This window comes from Amblyomma maculatum, chromosome 2, assembly GCF_055883805.1.
Source record: "Amblyomma maculatum isolate TAMU_Amacu chromosome 2, ASM5588380v1, whole genome shotgun sequence".
NCBI lineage: Eukaryota > Metazoa > Arthropoda > Arachnida > Ixodida > Ixodidae > Amblyomma > Amblyomma maculatum.
In genome coordinates, this window is record NC_139345.1 from 72,433,871 (window position 1) to 72,453,973 (window position 20,103).

Below are 20,103 nucleotides of genomic sequence, written 5' to 3' on the forward strand. Positions count from 1 at the left end.
GGCTCCTTTCCTGATGTCTTTGCGTGGGTGATTACAAGGCGCGGAATATCCTTGATATATTTCCAGTTGGGGCTGTGCAAAGTCGCGCTGCAGACGTCACAGTGGATAAACATTACATCCGGATTCTGGTGCAGCCACGCTGCGCGAATACACACGACCTCGACAAAGGACAGGGGCGAGTTTCCGAGTCTCACGAAGTGCACGATGTTTGGGACGACGAACCCTACGCCGCGCACTTGTGTCTCCGTCGAGTAACCAAACTTCAGCGCAATGTCTTCGTTTTCGTAGTAAAAAATAAGGCACATAAACAACATGACCACAACGCCAGCTGCATACTCAATATGTTTTCGCCTTATCTGCCCACTAAAAATACGTTGAGCCATCTCCGTGTTCGTAAATAAATATGATTGATAATTACAAAATAATAATTACAAAATAATAATTACATGGACGTTCAGAGCGCTTTCTTGTTGCAGCAGATTATCACTTCGGTTGGCGAGCTCCACTCCCGTTTCTTCACTCCATACGCAGTCTCTAACGATAACGAAAGAGCGCGAATCTGACACTCGCACTCTTAAGCTTCACTCATCACCACTAATAACAACAGCGAGAAGTTATTACCGTAGAGCTGGGACGAAGACTCGCACTTGGAGAAACACTTCGGCGGACGAGGCTATCAAGGCCGTGATAACACTGCACCTCCATGATGCTCCTCTGGAAAGGCGGCGAAACAAACCTGAATTAACCCCAGACACTTCCGGAGCTTTCGCTCACAGCACGCAGTGCACACCTGCTGGGAACAGCTGCTTCGAAGGCGCACTTTACGCGTGACGTGGATACTGGCTCAGCCAAGCGCTGCGGTTGTTATCGGTACGAGCCTTATCTTTCGGTCAACATGATGCCATACGCGTCTCCTAGACGTGCCCGCTTAGACCTGGCTTGGATATTCACGCAACTCCAAGTCAAACCAGTGTAGAGAAGTAAAAAGGTGTTTTACTGTTGCCTGTAAATGATATACGTAATGCATCAAATCAGAAATTCGTGGCCATATGTACGCGTCACCTCAACGTGATAAAGTAGGTGCTCTGCCCTCATACCGTTCTGTGAACGGAGGCAGCTAAAAAGGAATAAAGAGAAAAAAATTCGGCTCAAAGATTGCCAGCTTTTCTAACCATTCCCATTTTCCTTCTCTCTCTCTCTCTCTCTCTCGTTTTATTTTTCTCGTGAAACATAGGAGGTGTGGTGAGGCTTGAAACGGGGGTCTTTCACACCACCGGCCGAGATGGTAGCAACTTCTCAGTACACTCGCAGTGCTATCGCGTCTTGTTGAGAGGAGCTTTTGGAAAGCGCGCTAAGCCAGATGCGGTCTGCTGGCCTGCTTTATCTATTCGAGTCTATCAGCTTTCCAGAGTGGGTGGTGTCTGAGTAGGTGGTGTCAAGGGTCATAGTTTGATATCGCAGCTGTTCATTAGGCAGTAGCTTCCGTTGAGAAAAGAAAGTAGCTGGTGGGCGGCACTGGCGTAAATCGGTGCGGCAAAAGTATGCCACAGCTTGCCTCCCTAACAGACTAGAAAGAAAAAAGAGTTACTTCAGTGTAAGTGTATGCAGGAAGATAAGTATGTTGGCCTTCGTACTCACTGTCGGAGTCGTTTGCGTCCAAGGTGAGCCTTTTGTCAATCGCTGGGGCGTATCCTTTTAGTACCGGCACAATGTTTGCTGGATGGTGTGTGATAAATTTTTCTTCAACTATGAATTCTGTGAAAACTGCTTAGCTTTCCTGTGCAACCAAAAGTCTGCTCTGTGCGCATGCTAATGCGTAATTTCTGTCTTTTTACAGTCGTAGCAAAGTAGCAGCGAAATGAAAAAGTAATTAGAAAGGGGAGATATAAACTGGCGAAAAAATATATAATAACACAGAGCCAAGCTGTATGCCTATTTGTGAATGTTTATGACCATAATCTCCATTAAGCGGCTATCAGTTCTGCTGCATTGTTCAGTGGTAAGTTTCTTTTACAGATCGTAACTTTCAGATTTTATTCGTTGGTTTATTACGGGTTGCCATACTGCTCATTCATTCATTCATTCATTCATTCATTCATTCATTCATTCATTCATTCATTCATTCATTCATTCATTCATTCATTCATTCATTCATTCATTCATTCATTCATTCATTCATTCATTTGCTCGACTATTCCTTCGCTCATTCTATCCCATATGTAACCTCCATCCATTGATATTTGGTCTTCTTTGATGTTCATATAAAACGGGAAAAAAAACAACGGTGCGTCACCGTTGAAGCCTCTTTGCACTTCCATCCAGGCGCATGGTCACAATGCCAACCAAGAGACTACGGCAAAGGCAGCGTGGTGTGCGTGTGCAACGCCACCTACTGCGACTACCTAGGAGATGTCAACCCGGCGCCGCCTGGTCAGATCCTGGTATTTGAAAGCAACAAAGCTGGACTCAGGTTTGCCAAGACAACGGGTCGATTCGGAGCGCCCTCAGGTACTCTCCCCGCGAGAAACGGATATGATTTTATTGCTGCAGAAGGTTGGCCCGAGGCCTAACGGTCGTGGGAATTACTTTGTGGCACCCAGTATAGAAGCCAATGTGAGTTACCTAGAATTCGCGGCTGTGAAAGTCCCTAGCCATTGTGCCGTAGGCGTGCGCTCGCTCGTGTCCGGGTCAGTGCTGCTAAGCGGCATTCATGTGATATACTAACAAAATATACCATTTTACGATGATCTCATTGACGTGCCTACTGCTAACATGGCACACAAAATAGCAGCCCGCATGACACGTAACATAGGTCATTTAATGATTTGACACTAGAAGTGTACGCACGCGGTGCATTAAGATATACACATGCTGTCGATTCAAAGGAGACTCGTGCGAGAAGTAAACGAAGGCACACAGGGGCACTGCATGTCATCTTGCATATGTTGTTCACTGAGAGCTCTTTCAATCGAGATTGCACCCCAACTAGCCAGTATGCCGTTCCGATGTACCGTGTGCTCATGCCTGGAAGGAGGGGAGGGGGGATGGGTTTGATCAGAATGCCATGTAAGAATTGATGGCGACTGATTGCAGCGGTAAAAGGTTATGGAAGTGTTGTGTTCATCACACATTTTTTCTAGTGAAATAATTTTACTGCTTTATTTGCACAGTCATTTGATGGCATTCCACAGAGAAACGAAGTGATGAGACACGGAAGTAATGAATGGCTCTTCTCAAAAACCTTATGCAGATACATAAATCAACAATAATGACAAATATGGAAGTTCATTAGTAGAGCTCAACTTAACAAGCTATTCTTTATTTGCGGCTTTCTTCAATTTTTGCTTCCAATAAAGTTGTTTTCCTTCAGACCCTCCTCACAGCCACGAAGTCATCGTGACCATAGTCGTGGATTCATCAAAGACTTACCAGAAAATCTTCGGGTTTGGAGGAGCCTTTACTGATGCGGCAGGCATTAACATCAGGTCACTTCCAGAAAACATGCAAGAAGACATTATTCAGCTATACTACTCTGACAAAGGTGCGTGTCAAACTCGAAGCGGAATATACGACCATAAACAATCTACAATATACAGCGCTCGCTTCTATTTGTTTCACCAAACGACGCAGGGCTGTCCTACAACATCGGTCGAGTTCCGATGGCTAGCTGTGACTTTTCCGTCAGGCAGTACACGTACGCCGACACACCGGGTGACTTCTCCCTGGCCAACTTCTCGCTTGCCGACGAGGATTTCCAGTTAAAGGTGCGTCCTAATATCGACAGCGACTGATTACGATATTCTATTAAGAAGATGGCTGAAGACGTAAAGAAATACCAGGAAGTTAACCAGAAGACGTATTTGGCTCCCATGTCTTCTGCCGAAAGGGAAAAGAGCTCAAACAGTTAAGCGGCTCCATTGCTTAGCTGAGCCCGGATATACATGCAGAATCAATGTTTAGCACCACTCATTAAGCTAAGTTCTGCTTCTTCCAAGTTTACCTCTCTCACATTACCGTCATCACAGACGCCAGTAATATCAGCTCCGCAGCGACGGCAAAGTGACTGGCTAGATGGGAAATCGAAGCGTGTTTTTTATAAAACAGTATCACGTGATGTTCGCGCAGCTCACATAATCGCGTGTTCTCGGGACAACATTAAATAATGGGGCTATTTTTTAGGAGAGCAAGTTTTATCATATCTGCAGTAAAGCTCCACAGCAAAGTCAGGGACAAGGTTAGAATCAAGCGTATAATAAGTCATGTGCTCACTTTATTATGATGGAGTTTGATTAAGGTATTGAGTACAACTTCATGAGATGAAGGCGACGACACCCGAAGTGCCGCGTGAAGTAATGGCAGCTTGGCACGTGAAGAACCGGACAACCAAGACGGTGAGTTGTCACGGTTTTGGAGTGCTGCTGTCACGCTCAAGTGCAATAGTAATGCTGCAAATGGATCTTGCAAAGACATTGAATTGAGTGTGTCTTTCAGTGACTTTTTTTTTTCTGACGTAGTTTACTATGTCAACGTTGATTCATTTCTTCTACTACTTCTTCTTCTTTTGTTGAGTAAACTGTACCACACATGTGATTGCAAACTGCTGTACCCTAGAGTTACTATAGTAACTCTACTGTACTCGACACTCAGTCTCAATTCAGTCGTCTGGGAAGCAAGGATGCTCATTCTCGCCTCTATTGTTTATTTATACTTAGAGACACTTTGTGCGACTGTTATAAACAGCACAACCGTCAATGGTTTCCCTATTATGACAACGAACTCAAGGTGATAGCTTATGCAGATGGCCTCGCATTTTTCTGCGCTGACAAGTCAAGCGTCGATAAATTTATTTCTTTGAGGCGGACTTTGGTGCTCGTATCAACAGTTATAAGAGTTCTGGTATCTGTTTCGGTACGTGGGGTCCGGCATGTGCTGAATATGCTGGCGGACATGGACATGTAGCCACCTGAGTACACTGGAGCCCTTTTGAGTGTCTATAAGTGTAGTGCGCATGATTCGAAAGACCACGTATCAACTCATAAGTGCTGCCTCCAGACTTGCGTCCTTTATTATCTCTCTTTCTGGCAGGGCTACTGCCTTTAATTTGTTTTTCGCGACAACATTTATTACGCACTCCAAATTATTCATTACAAAAGGCGCTTTACATCCAGCATATTTTAGTCCATGACCCCTCTCCCAAGCATTTCACACCAGAAGAACGGTGCAGTAGGCACCTTGTGCCAGAGTATCTGCATTTTGAATCTATGAGGAGAGACAGAGAGAGAGAGAGAGAGAGAGAGAGAGAGAGGGAACCTATACTATACAGGAGGATGAGTCGGCGTAGATGGTGAATGCCGGCATCTTTTTGTGATAACCTTTTCCAACCTATAAGCGCGAGTGAACTTGGTTCAGTCCATGTGTATGTCCAGTAGATATTTTTGCGATTCATGTTTTTCCTTGACATTTCACACACGATATTACATGCACTCTTGCAAGTCAATTAGTGAATGTTTTAGCGACCCTAATTTTGTCCTCTCATGTGTCTGGTCGCCTATGTTCATGGGGTGTAATGCATGACGTGTTATTGACTCTTCTATTCCTACTTTTTCTTTCCTCAGTTCCTCTATTCATTTATTCCGGAAACAATTGTACAAGGATTTAATTTCTGTGCTTCTCTCTGCCGATGTGCTGCTCTGTGTATTTGATTTACCGGCGCATGGCATATACAGAAAAACAGTTTCGTGTTAACGCTGAATCGCCGCCTTCGTGATGTTTCAAAAACAATTGAGAAGTGCCTCAGTAACTGCAAAAATGGGATACTGCTCTTGCAACGGACATCGAAAAAACAAAAAAGCATAATTCGAAGCCGCATTCGATAAGATATCCCACTGCACTGCCGCTTGTTGATGGTCCATTATACATATTCTTTTCTTTATATTGGTTTAAAAACTCTTTGGAAAACGCCCATGATAGACCTATGCTGCTAATGTCTATTATCTGCAAAAGGCCAGTTCAATAGGATGATTATTCTTTTGAGAGAAGTGTACGCCCAGACTGAGTCTGAACTGGAATGTCACTCCTCTTCTGGCTATGCTCTGCACTGCCTAGCATTTAGCGTGTTGTTGCTAGCTGTGTCGTATTATTGGTATTCTTCATCGTGCTGATTTGAGATTGTTGTGCTTGTAGTTCGTACAAAGTTCGTGTTATAGATATTTATTTCATTGTAGTAAATACCACGCTGAAAAACAACACCGATTTGGCACAGTGGTCGGGCTGCGAGCTTTTACTCGAAGGAGTAAATAAATAAAACCACTCCAGCGAAATTCAAAATGGCGGATAATATTGCTTCCGCAATAAAAACAGAGAGTACAGGTGATTTGAATGGAGGGTGGGAGAGCGAGTTCGCTCCAACATTTATCGTACACCCTTCAGCACGTGGACGATGGGTTTATGCGAAAAGATGCAAACCTGGCAGGGTTCTATTTACTGCTAGGGAGGTAGTTGCAGCACCTGTTTTTTTCTCCTCATAACGCTCGCTCCACAATCTTATCATTCTCGAGACTAAGGCAAGTAATGTATGTACACTGTTGATGCAGGCAGTGATGATAATTAAGTGTGTCGAGGTGACAAGAATTGGTCTTTATGTACAGATGCCTTACATCAAGCGGGCGTTGAAAATTTCGAAGAATCCGGTGTGGATGTTCGCCAGTCCATGGAGCGGCCCTGCATGGATGAAAAACAACGGAAGGCTCAACCACGGCGGCTGGCTTATCGGGCGTCCGGGAGGAAAATATTACAAGACGTGGGCGAACTACTTCGTCAGGTGTGATGAAGTTTGACAGCTACAGAAGAACAGAACTAATAATAGTATTAATTGTGTCGTGATTTCGACGACTCCTACGACGAATTGCAGCGTGATTATAGACAACAATGTATAATGGCGTGACAAGGAGCTCCCGCGAAATCGTGGAGCATCAGCGCTGGAAATGGAGTGATGCAAGCTCATGTTAAGGTAAAACAAAAGTGTCCGAAAACATGATTTACACATACATAAGCCGTTACAATATAGGAGGAGCCAAATAATGTGCAGCAGGCCTTCAGGAAGAATTAGCTATATAGCAACGTCGCAATTAAACGATACCAATCATGACAACCCTGGTATCATGAACACGTGAAAATATTTTAACGCAGCGCTATTTTCAATGATTGTCTTATAGAAGCGAACTGTAGTTCCTAATAACTTCTTTACTGGAGTCGTAAATTTTGAGTTTTCTTTATAATCAGTTCAAGCTCGCAAATTTCACCCGTTAAGAGTTTGGTGCTGCGTATATGTGGTCTAACGGTACGCGTGGTTCAGTTCTTGGACCACCATTCTTTTTTTGCATAAACTACACATCACGTACCGTTTGATGCAATATATGTTTACTTTATACTTTATATGTTACTTTATACAATGAAAAAAAAAAAATATATAATAATGTAGAGCTCGTTCGAGTACATCTCCGCATCTACATAGACTATTATTTTTTGTGTCATGTATTTATTCAGCGGAGAATTGTCATCCCCTAAACTATACAGAGTAACGTAGGCCGCGTTCATAGCATGATATTTGTTAAGGGCGCGGTATTTAGTGCATACCCTTCAGTTTTCATCTCTCATCATCTAGAAATGCGGCTCTTGAAGGGACAGAACATTGGAATTCAGGCATCGCATTTTTTTTCCATTGCAATGGAAAGATTGGTGTCTAAAGTGTTCGGTTTCATAGCAGGTTTGGTAGAAACACCGTCGAAAATTTTTACCGAGCATTTGTCGATCAGTGAATGCACCCCTTTTTACGTGGCCTGATGCTGGAAACTATGAGCTACAGTGATGACGTCTGGTGGCCGAGAAAAAAGACGTACCGAAAACAAATATAAATTTCACCCACCAAACAGTAATTAGATATTTTTAGTGCAGAGCAGAGTCTATACGGGTTTCCACGTTAGAGCAACGTACACCTCGTCGGCAAAAGGTTTAGTGGGTTTTATCAGTGCTTCATCAAAGGAATTCAAGATATTGTTGCGCCATCTAGGGACGAAAGCTGGAAGAATGCTGTTCGCGACGCGGAAGGGGCGGTTTCTTTTTAAGGACACACTGGAGAGAGCGCAAAATTATAGCATGACAAGGACTCCTACAAGAATAATGAACAGTGTGCATAATATGAAAATCAATGATATACATATTCCTGAGATGTGGTCACGTCAGGTACTACAGTGTTAGTAACGGCGTTTCTCATGAAGATGTCGCCTCAGTTGTTTTTATGCAGTTGTCAATGGCAAAATAAAATTGCAGAGCCTCGTTTCTTTGATAGCGAAGTGCTCGGCCTTTGCTCTATGAGGCATAATCTTGTCATTTCTACTATATTCATAAATATTTTGGCCAGTATTCTTCCCCTTAAACGTAGGGCAGGAACATACGTTTAAAATGGTTCTACCGATATGAGTACAAAGCGATCGATAACAGTAACTAAAAAAAACACACACTTTGCAAGACATTTTACTTGGTTTGATTTATGGTGTTTAAAGTCGCAAATGCGACTCAGGCTATGAGAGACGCCGTAATGGAGCACTCCGGAAAGTTTCGACCACCTCTGGTTCTTTAACGTGCGAAGACATTTAATTCTTGCAAGCACATTAAAAAGTCAGCTACTATATAGATATGAGTGGTTACATTAACTGGGCTTCCGCTTTTCCTTAACTTACATGTGTTAACATATGAAGTTGTGATGTGCAGATCAGCAACATCCTGTTAGGAACGTTATTCACGTTAACCATAATTTATATACGGGTCAGCTTGCTAGTTAAAGCATGACGCTGACCATCGTAGAAAAGAAACTGCCCTGCTACTTCACTTGGCACGAATTCAGTTTTCCTTGCTTTTTTGTCAAGGGCTCTACTTGAGCTGCAGAGTATAACCTTACAGATGTCTTTAGCGCATTTGAAAGAGGGAGATATAAGTTTTAAAGATGAACTGGGTATGTTATTGTGGTCTTGTGCAACAGCTAACATTCAGTGTCAGCTCGTTGAACGCCCACGTGTCAATAAGAGAATGGCTCAATGATGTTATTCAGTCTACGCGTGGAGACAAAATGCTAAACATAATAACGTTTAGATTGCATCCGTGCTATCTTCACGTAGGATAGCGGGTTCGTTATCACTAAAAAAGTGATGTGGCGCGAAAAAAGACGACATATATCTTGCGACACACACGTACGACACGCAGTATATCGCTTGCGGTGTGTGAGCCTTTTTTGAGCAGCATTGTTTTTTTAAAGATTAGATTGCAATCTGTGAAAATCGGAATGTATTAAGATCCATATTTTTATTCACACATGCTACTGTCTCTGGTTTGAGACATTGTAAGAGTGTTCGCAAAGAACATGGTAAAACATCATACACAACTAGGCACCTGCTTTTCAAACTATGCAGATGATATAGCAGTCATAAAGAACCGTTATGTTTTATTGCGCATCTTAACTGTGAGCAGAAAAATATTTTTTTTTCATGGTTGTCAAGGAAATACATTATGGTACATTTATCATTGCATCTATCCTGCAAGTGAAACGTACAGAATGACTAGTGAAATGGTGGTGGCAGCTATATATACGGACTTGTGTACATCTTATATAGCATTATGAGCCGATTGTACATTTGGCGATGCTGCAATGAATTCAGTGATAAGATGTGACGATGCTGTGAAGGAGAAAATTTGTGACCTTAGCTGTTGAAATGAATTTGACGGCTTTGTTACGCTTACTCAAGTTTAGCTTTGTTATCACAAGGTTAAGGGACTATACGAGGGCAACTGACACTCAGTGTCCAGAATAGGCTAAGTAGGAATTTATAAGATATAAGTTTACATTCCTTACTTGCATCTTTTGACGTTGTATTTAGAAAGCCTATCTTTAGCAGCAATTTTGCTCATATAGTGTCGGCATGTTATTGCTTTACTTTAGATTGGGGCAGAGTAGAACACTAAGGTACCTCAATTCGTGAACGCTTTATAATGTGTGCTTTGCATCGCCTTCTTGAATTGAAGTCCTATTAGAAAGCGTTACAGGGCGACACAAGAAATGAGCAATAAAAAGACTTAGGCGATCGTTGGAGAACCGCACTACCGTTTCATCGTTTCCCGAGCTCACTAAAGGCCATTATATTCTCATGTTCGACATTGAATATACTCCCTATACTAGCTGGCCCTATCATATTGAAGCACTGTTACCAGACTTTTTTTTTTTTCCTTCTCGACCTCATTCTTCAATAATCCCGCGGAGCTATCAGCTATATATACCAGCTACCGCTGGATTCACAAAACGGGCTGGGTAGCGCACGAAGATGCAGTTCTCACTGTACCATTCGCAGTGACGTACAACGTAAGATGAAATGCGGACAACACTCGTGCACTGTAAACAAATGAGGTGCATTCTTAGAACCCCCCCCCCTCCAGACATCAGGCATAGCGTGCTAAAAATTAAATAAAATTTCCTTTACGTAAAAATGTTCAACCGACGCCTTACACTCCTCCCTTTCACTTGTGATGGCTAATGCTACCGCGTTCTGTTATGGACTACGAAATTGGGAGGTTGAATTCCGGTTGTCTGACGTAGGCCAAATGCGAAAGCATCCGTGTCCTGATGTCTTTGTACACGCTAGAAGGGCAATTCAAACTGATTCGGCCCTCCCATCCGACTCGCCACTTCACCCGCTGTGTCCCTTTGACACGTAAGGGTTCATTTAAAATGCAGAAATTCATGTGGCCTACAAGATCCATCTGTTTATTACCGCACATCGAGCATGTTCGTACACATTCATGCCGTTTTTGGCTCGTTAGCGCTGCTACAGTTGGCATGAAGGTGTACATCTACGCCTACTTTGTCACTTGCAGGTTTCTGCAAGAATACCAGCGCAACGGCATCGAATTTTGGGGCGTCACAGCCGAAAATGAACCGACGGCTGGATTCGATCCCAACTACCCCTTCCAGTGCATGGGATTCACGGCTGAAAGCCAGCGCGACTTCATCAAGCTAGACTTGGGCCCGGCTCTTGAAAAAGCTGGATATGGGCCCGAAAAGCTCGCTCTCATGATCCTGGACGATATGCGATCGTTCCTACCTATGTGGGCCAAAGTGGTAAGTTGCAAGGCCCTTGCATCTCTACCGGTCTAATGAGTGCTGACTTTGCTGAATGGGCATCATGCATTATTTCTTAAAAATTATAAAACCCTCCAATGTTGCTAGTCTTTTAGGCGGCGCGTATCATGTGCATGTGCTTAATTATGTTCAATACACCACGTCGCTATCTGAATGCGATTGTTTTGTGTATACAGGGTGTCCCACGGAGCGCCCTCTACGCTATAGCGCAATAAAAGAATTTGTTACTGATTATAACCCGTTTTACATAACTCGAAGTGTTGCATCCTAGTCGGAAGCTCTATTTACGTTATGAACAAGATGAAATGCTTCCCCTGGTTGTGGTCTTGTGCTTTCATTTCCTTGTGATCCAAAACAAACGCTTGCGCTTTAAATGCAAAAAAAAAAAAAAAGACGTAACGTGAGAAAACTTTCCGCATTTTGGTGGTTTAATATTCTAGTCATCCTTACCGCTTGTCGCAGTTGCCTCGGTTTTATTGAAGTCCAGCTTTCTGGGGCACCAATCTAAATTACGAATCAACCGCGGTATATTTAAGACACTGTTATGATAAGGTAGATGAAAATAGTCTTGTCTTCTGATGTGCAGTAAAAAGTTGATTTAAAAGGGTTCTTGGCGAGTAGTTAAAATAGTCAAGACTCTAAAGAGGACAAATTCAATGCTTCTTTGACAATAATTGTGAGGTCGCTGTGAAATAGTGTATGGCCGGAGAAAGGGTAGGCAGCGAACGCGATGGTTAGATGGCATCCTCGAGGCACTGCAGATGAAGTTATGTGATGTTAGAAAGATAGTGAGAGACCGAAAAGCATGGCGTGACATGGTCCATAGGGTCACGAAGAGTCGAACACGACTGAACGACTGAACTGAACTGATTGTTATGAACATATTGATGAGAACGCTGTAATCGCTCTATGCTTTAAAGCTTGTTCTGCGCTCACACCGAGCTGTTGAACCTCCCATAGAAATCCAACGGGGCACATTTTCGGCAATAAATAGCAAGAAGCTACGAGCATCCAGAGGGGGGATCTGAGGCTATATTTATTTTTATAGTGCCACCTTACAATAGGTGAAAAAATTACCTTCATAAGCAACTTCACAAAAATTTGTCCAAAAATCTTTTGTATACACATGCAAAACAATTTCGGCCCATATGATCTTCGGGAGGCAATAGCGGAATGCGGTGCTATTTGGTGACATCAGGCTACTCCAAATTAACGTAGGTTCGGGTACATGCATAGCGCTGTGTTCGCTCATTTGTATTTGTCCTTGGCGGCTTATAAGACCGCATGTCACTACCACGGCTGATCCTAGCTCCGGCGACAAGCTCGCGTAGCTTTACAGATCTTGAAGCCATTTGGTGGCCTCGAGATCAAAACGTCTCAGTTAAGGCTTGTAGCATTGGTCGCGGCGAGCCCTGCTGCTGCAGATGTCAGTAACCCATGAACACGATTTATTGTTCACTGGTGATCACTAGATGTTATCGCTCGATTTATACACGGAAGCTTTAGTTTCGGTTGGGTCTCGGTATGTAAGAGGTGGTCCACTAGAATGAATACGCGTATGCGTGGCCATGCTCTGAAGAACTTCTGTGCATGCTACACGGCCGCGCATTGAACCAAAGTGACACAGGCGCAGAAAGACAGCGAAACACGACGTAAGCGCTTGCGCTCGGGAAATCGCGGTCGCACACCCACGTATTCAAGTTAAAAGTGGATCAGCTTTTAGACTTCGCAACGTGAAGAATACGACAAAGCAGTTGGTCAGATGGGTAGAAATGACGATGTATCATCCTGTTTGAGCTAAGTCGAGGGGTGCATACTGTTTCTGGTCCAAAACTCGGCTACACAGCCAATGAGAGGCATGACAGCTATCTTTTTTTGTTGTCTGTCCACACACAAGCGTAAAGTTTGCGGCTTCGCCGGTTACCACCAAATAGCCAGGCAGGCTACTTTATTTTAGCGACAAATGAAGAAGAGGGAAGGATGACGAGTGGTGTGAACTCACAGGAAGCTCACACAGATGCATGCCAAAATGGTTAACGTACAGCAGGGACCATCGTTGCGAGTGTCCAACTCTACGGAAAATGAGGCGTAACACGTAACGTAGGCTCCTTAATTTATATGTAAGCAGTTGACTGTGCCTTTAGATATTACGAGAAATGGGATATTTTTTCTTTTCCTTATTTTCTTGTCACCACACTCTCTCTGCAGGTACTGAGTGATGTCGATGCGGCGAGATACGTCGCCGGTGTCGCCGTTCACTGGTACACTGATTCGGTGACGAATGCCAGCAGGCTGGACGAGACGCACGACGCCTTCCCCGACAAGTTCATCCTGGGCACAGAAGCATGCATGGGCGACAAGCCATGGATCAAGGAGAAGGTGCAGCTGGGCAGCTGGGACCGTGCGGAGAACTACTCTCACGACATCCTCGAGGTAGGAACACCGCGCGTCGACACGTGGTCGAACGGCTGTTTTCTTTTATCTCGTTTTTACTAGATTATTAAAGGTGAGCCACTTTGATCTCATACTCCTTAAGTGCGAAGAAACGTCCCTAGCCGCTGTTTTTCAGCGGCGACAAGCTTCAGCATCTAAAATTTTGTTTTGCATTGTGCCTGTTTCTGTTGCAGCAATACTGGTTTGCCTCGTCTATACTCGAACCTCTAGGTATAGTAACAAGAAAGGGCAAGCGTTTTATGGCTGAAGGGCACAGAGGTTGAAATGAAGTGGACATCTAGAGGAAACAGCGCAATCTACACACGGACAAAAGGGGAGGACGAGGCACACACAGCGCTGACTTACAACTGAAGGTTTATTTCAGACAAGTCGGTAAATATACAGTAGCATCAAGGGATACAACAGCAACCTAATTAGAAACAGTCATCGCCACCAGAAAGCATACAAGAATACACAGATCATCTAGCTCCCGATAAGAACTGCAATTCGTTATCTATTAGGGCTATGGAGGGGGTGCTAACACAAAGCTCTTTAATATGCGCAATGTTTAAGGCTTCAATAACCTCTCGCGTGGTTTTGTCACCGCACCTGCTTATCACGCTCGTGTTACCCAACTCAGGGGTGCATTTGCAATCTCTGCAATGAATGCCCAGATGGCCCGAGATACGTTGCGTAACATTGCAATTGTGCTCAGACAGTCTCTTGTTCAGGCATCTGCCAGTTTGGCCTACGTATGCATGGCCGCAAGACAAAGGGATGGAATATACAACGCCCTGAGCATAGGAAACGGACTGGTCGCGATGATTAACTGTGCATTCTGTGTGCTTATGACCCATCTGGTTAACGCGCTTGCAGAGGCTCGACAATCGATCCGGAGCTGAAAATAAAACGTCTATTCCTACACTTTTTCCTATTTTTCTTAAGTTGTGGGAAATCCCGTGTACGTAGGAGATGACCGCGATCTTGCCCTTATCTCTGATTCATTTTTCTTTTGCTTTCAACAAGGCCTCAGCCACTGAGGATATGAGGGTTAGCGGGTATCCAGCCTGTAGTAATCGACGTGTCTGGGTTAAAAAGGTGTTTTCCAGTTTGTGGTTGCAGGATTTTTTGAATGAATTGTCAAAACATGAATTGATGATACTGCGCTTAACTAACTTTGAGTGTGCTGAGTCAAAAGGAAGAAGTGATTTGTTGGCTCGAGGCTCAAAGGCCCAGCACACGTGACTGGGGTTAAAATAAATTCCCAATTCTAAAAACCGTATGAAGTTCATGAGTGACAATCAATGGGCTCAGAGTGCTTGCAAGATTGCGTTGTTCTCCCTTGCAATGAACCAACTAGCCCGCAACGTTTTGTTCATGAACATCTAGAGCCTGTTAGTTTTCGGTGTTAGCGAAAAACGGGCTGAGAGAGGGTCGCAACTTGGGTGGTGACAGTGAACAGAAAAGAGAGATGATTAACTCAAAGCCTTTTTCACATCGACTCGTATTGCGCTTTGGTGATAGCTCGATTATGTCAAGTGACCTACAAGGTTGGAGAGGTGATATTGAGGTGACACCTAGGCTTTGAGGAGGGTTCAATATCTGCCGATAGGCGTTACGATAGAGTTTAATATGATATTTATGGGAGATATGATTATGGCGGTGATGACTTGCAGGGAATCACTTTGGATGAGGTTATCTTTCCGGCCGACGGAACCTTTGTTTCGACCAGTATACTGGCTGGATTAAAATTCTGTAGTGCCCAAAGGTACATAACTGTTGCCTGTCTTTTGAGAAAAAAAGTGCGACCCTACTTCGCACTTAAATATTATAGACTTCTTTTGAAATTACACGCTAAAGCAACTACAGCGCCAGTAGCGTGCTGCAGAACAGTACTTTAGGAAAGCTCGAAATGGATGTATCAAACTTCCCCTCAGAGCAGGACGCGCTCAGCAGCCGTTGTTGTGGCCTTAAGGTCAGCGTCGTACTATCCAGTATGATGCGGATTGGTCTTAACATTGCCTAAAACAAAAACAAAACAAGCCGCATTATGTTTCTTTTTTTTTTTTTCAAAGCACGGTGAACAAGCTCCGCGCTCCTAAGGGAAGGGTTCTGAGTAATGCCATACTAACCGGTTACACAATTATGTCGATCGATGTACGCTCTAGAACAGCAAAACACAATGATGTTTTCATCTGAATCTGACACTTTAGTACTACAAATGAAGAAATGAGACAAGACTGCGATGGCATCTTTTGAAAGCAACAGAAATTAGCCGCCCACGCATGCTCGGAGTTGGCATATTTCACTGTTATTGGCCTTCCAGTGGTTTGCTTAATGCAAGCTGTGTACACTGCGAACTCCTTACAAACATTTATTACGGGCAGCAGCTCTGAAATTTTCGCAGTTCTCGTTCTCGGACGGTACGCATGACGGAGTTCCGATAGGAGCGAAGATTGCGCTGCTTGAGAGCTGGCGTAAAACTCCCGCTGTTCACTTAACTATTGCCTTTAGAAAACGATAGCAAATAGAGAATGCGGAGAGTGAAAAGAAATTTGCTTCGCCATTAAAATCTTTAAATGATCTCTGATTGCTTAAAGTATCGTATTCCTCCATACTGCAAAGCACATGGTGTTATATAGTAAAGTGGCAGCGAATAATTTGAAGTGCGGTCAGTAAAGTTCCTTATTCCTCAATTTTTGCAATTCTGACAGCCTGTAGTGATCCAGGCACTGTGAATAAATTTCATTTAAATAAGAAGTCGGAGGTGGGAATCAGTTTGTGCATGACACTAGAGGCAGCGGCTATTTGCTTAGTATGGAATGTCAAAATATTGGCGAACGAATACATTACAAATTTTGTGCTGACTTCGCGTTTTTTAACATTATTTATGCGTTATTCTCTAGCTAGAAATTCCAAAGGCAGATTATGCATTATTGTCCCTTTGAATACAAGCGAATGCGACACAGGACGCACCAGTATTTCTGGTTTGACGCGGTTGATTGCTGATAAGCAGCCTTCAGGAAACACTTTGTTTTCGGCATGGTCTTCTTGCTCACAGGATCTCCAGCACTGGGTGACGGGCTGGGTTGACTGGAACCTGGCCCTGGATAGACAGGGGGGCCCCAACTGGGTGCGAAATTTCGTCGACTCGCCCATCATTGTCAACGCCGACGCCCGAGAGTTTTACAAGCAGCCCATGTACTATGCACTGGCGCACTTCACGTAAGCATGCCAAAGGACGCTTGCTCCGAAGGACTCGCCAACATTTCCTTTGCAAAAAAGATCAACAAGACACATGCTGTCGAAAGTTCGGACGTTTTTCACAGTGCCGATTTTTCCAAGTTTGGGACAACTGCATATCTAGAGTAATGAAGGAAAAGTCAAAATTTGTAACACAGTTTTAAGTGCCGTCTTCGATATCCCATCGCTTACCGACCTGAATAAGAAGAAATCCAATACAAAAGAGAAGTCGGAACATGTACCAAACGAATTTTACTGTGACTTCAGACCGCCTTTACATCTGTCACAACGCCATTGATCGTTTTGGTTTCTTGTTCTGCACCAAGACTTCACAGGTCTTCACAAAATGATTCTAGTTCTTTCCGCAGTAAAGCTGCTGAAACAGCGTTGACGTATATGTTGCGATATTTTGCGACGAAAAAAGAAAAGTAGCTAAGATGTCCTGCTGGAGATTTTTTTTTTTGCTTTCTTAAAAAATCATGTTTTTTTTAGTAGCCTATTGCAAAGCCTACAACAGCTCATTGTGCAGTATTCTGTCACCTTTATTCCTAGCCCACGTTTACCTCATACGATGTGCTTTCTTCCTGGCTCGTTGCACCGGCCTAATATGAGCGCTAGCTTAGTAAGCCACTTAATAAGCAACTCCTTCAAAATATTGTCATCGTTGAAAACAGAACAAAATTCGAAGAAAATAAGTAACCTGCAAAATGTGGCTCTTACATGGAGCACAACGTTTAAGAGAAGAGTTAACTTTAGATTTGTTTTGTCCGTTGCAACAACTATCGCCGCCTTACATAAAGGGAAGCTTCAAATACCTGTTATTTATACACTACTGGAAACTAAGGCCAGTCTTAAATCTATGACTTAATAACACATTTTCTTCCCTTTTCGCTTGATTTTAAACCTTCAGAAAGTTCCTGCCACGTGGAAGCCTGCGGGTTGCATCTAGGGACGACAGCGCCAACATCAGCGGGCTCGAGTACGGAGCATTCAAAACTCCTCAAGGCAGCACTGTGGTGATCGTCCTCAATCCGTAAGTTTGCGAGAACCTAGTGACTGAGTTCTTGCTAGAGTCGCTGCATTTCATAAGAAATGAACTGCCCAAAGTCGTCTCCACCAATGTAGAGGAGGCCCCTTGTTGCTTTCTTAGATTACATGCTTCGTCAATAAGCAGAATTGTTTAAAACAGCACAGAAGTGCCCATGCGTGGGTCGCAAGTCGTTGTAACGGTAGTAGCAGTAATAAGCGTAACGGAAGGTAGCTGCTACGTGAACCACATAGAGAGAGAGGAGAGTTACCATGTGAGGAAGAAAGTATGGCAAAGGTGAAGTTATGGTGATTCGTGGGAGAGCAAGAGAAGCGCATATTATTTCTCACCGCTATTTATTAAAGGTCCGTTGCCTGAGTTTTGTGTCGTTGTGGGAGCAGAAGTAGAAACCTCAAAAGAGTGCTCTATGATTGGACACATATATGAATGTCGTCCATCAATTTTTTACGTCGGTATTTTATCGTAAAAAGAAAAGTCTTCACAGCTGTCTCTAAATCTAGGGTTGCGCTGTGGCAGACGCCCTGTGACGTTTTAATCTTCTCTATTTTTGCAAAAGTTTGCTCAAAAGTAAGGACGACTGGCCCAGGATTATAGTAGTTAGCGTTCAGTACGAAATGCAGTCAATGTACTCCCGTAGTACACAAGACTTGGCGCGGTAATGGGGACGTCACATCAGTGATGCTTTCGAGCATCAAGTTGCACGCTGTCGTTACGGGGCGGAGAATTGCTAAAGTGTAGGACATCTTTCTCTCTGTGCTGGATGTATCAACAATGCTGTCTAACTAGTGATCACCTCAAGTGAAAAAATGAAGTTATGAATACGTCTAACGGGGCTAATGTACCTGCTGTGGGCCCGTAGAAATTACACAGGTTCTCTTCTTATTTATTTATTTCCTTAAAGAGGATTGGAAGGGAAACTTGAACGCAAATATATTTCTCGATTTACGCGTACTATGGCCAGCTCAGAAATGAGAAAATACGATTGTGAGACCGGAAAGTCCGTTACCTTCACTTTGATACACAAAGTATGACATTAATGAAAAAAAATCTTACCAGAAAACAACTTTTGAAGGTGCCAAATATGAGACTGTAGGGTAAAAGCTGAGAAGAAAGTTCATTGAAAACAATATTTATTTAGTTTCAGTTCATTTCATTTATGAATGTTACTTTATTCATCTATGAAGTGTCGGCAGGAAGTTACCTGTGCTTGCCCTAGTGATTGAGCAGTCTCTTTTTCTTTGACATAGTCATCCCATCCTGATCTCATTTTACTCCTCTGCAACAATTATTTTTCTTCTTCTGTTGTGTTACAGCACTAACGCCGAACGCAGTGTGCAAGTAAAGGAAGCTTCCAGTGGTAGCAGCCATGTGAAGACCCTCACTCCACGTTCCATCAATACCTTCGTGTGGTGGTAAACGTAATACCGAACATTGCCGTCTGCGATCGCATCATCCTCCTGTGAGACGATTTGCTTTCCTTTGCAGGTTTGTTCCTCCAGACATCCCACACAATCTATAGAAAACAAAGGTAGCGTTTTTTCACTTCGCTTCTGTGCGCATTTCGTAGTACAAGAAATGTCTTTTTTTTTTTTAAAGCAAATTGTTGTCTAAGCTGTAGAGTACAAGTGCAGTGCCCTCCTGAATCGTTAAACCATTTAAAACATTTATTCACCAATTCAGCATGCACTAAATTAAGGTAGAGCTGAAATGCGAAGGCGGCAGAAAATGATCTTCGCCAAGGCTGATGACTTGAACACGGCGCGTGCATTTTTGTGCAGTGTTATTTCTTCTCTTTTTGTTCAATAAAATATCAGATGCCTGTCCAGCACCCGTCTTGTTTGTTTCTTATTTTGTGCTGCGCCCTTTTTGGCTGGTTTTTCGATGAGGCAAATAATAAGCTGATTATTAAGCCATGGAAACACAGCGCTTTTGAGACAAGGACAAAACAAAGAGTGGACAGCACGTACTTTCAACTCAAGTTGAAAGTTAGCGTATTTTGTTTTGTTTTTACATTAAGATGACTTAGAGCTGCTAGATATGTTTTCCGTTTGGTAAGTTAGCGAAATCTTTATTTAGGGGGTAGGCGAGCGGGAAAAAAAAAATAAACAATACCATTGCCTACAAATGATCCTGCCATCGCTGCCTCGTTGGGCAGCTCCGCATAGACATCGATATCTTTCTTTGCAGTATGGAG

The 20,103-nt window shown here is 43.4% G+C and overlaps 1 protein-coding gene across 1 annotated transcript; it reads left to right on the forward strand.

Moving 5' to 3' along the window:
* The first annotated feature begins 1,389 nt into the window (after nucleotides 1-1,389).
* On the forward strand, nucleotides 1,390-19,737 carry LOC146198967 (lysosomal acid glucosylceramidase-like). The gene is made up of 10 exons (XM_084594429.1): nucleotides 1,390-1,661; nucleotides 2,323-2,508; nucleotides 3,371-3,541; nucleotides 3,631-3,764; nucleotides 6,648-6,820; nucleotides 10,921-11,164; nucleotides 13,394-13,618; nucleotides 16,680-16,843; nucleotides 17,772-17,894; nucleotides 19,223-19,737. The coding sequence occupies exons 1-10, from the start codon at nucleotides 1,619-1,621 to the stop codon at nucleotides 19,323-19,325; spliced, it is 1,566 nt and encodes a 521-aa protein (XP_084450555.1). The 5' UTR covers nucleotides 1,390-1,618; the 3' UTR covers nucleotides 19,326-19,737.
* Nucleotides 19,738-20,103: the final 366 nt, after the last annotated feature.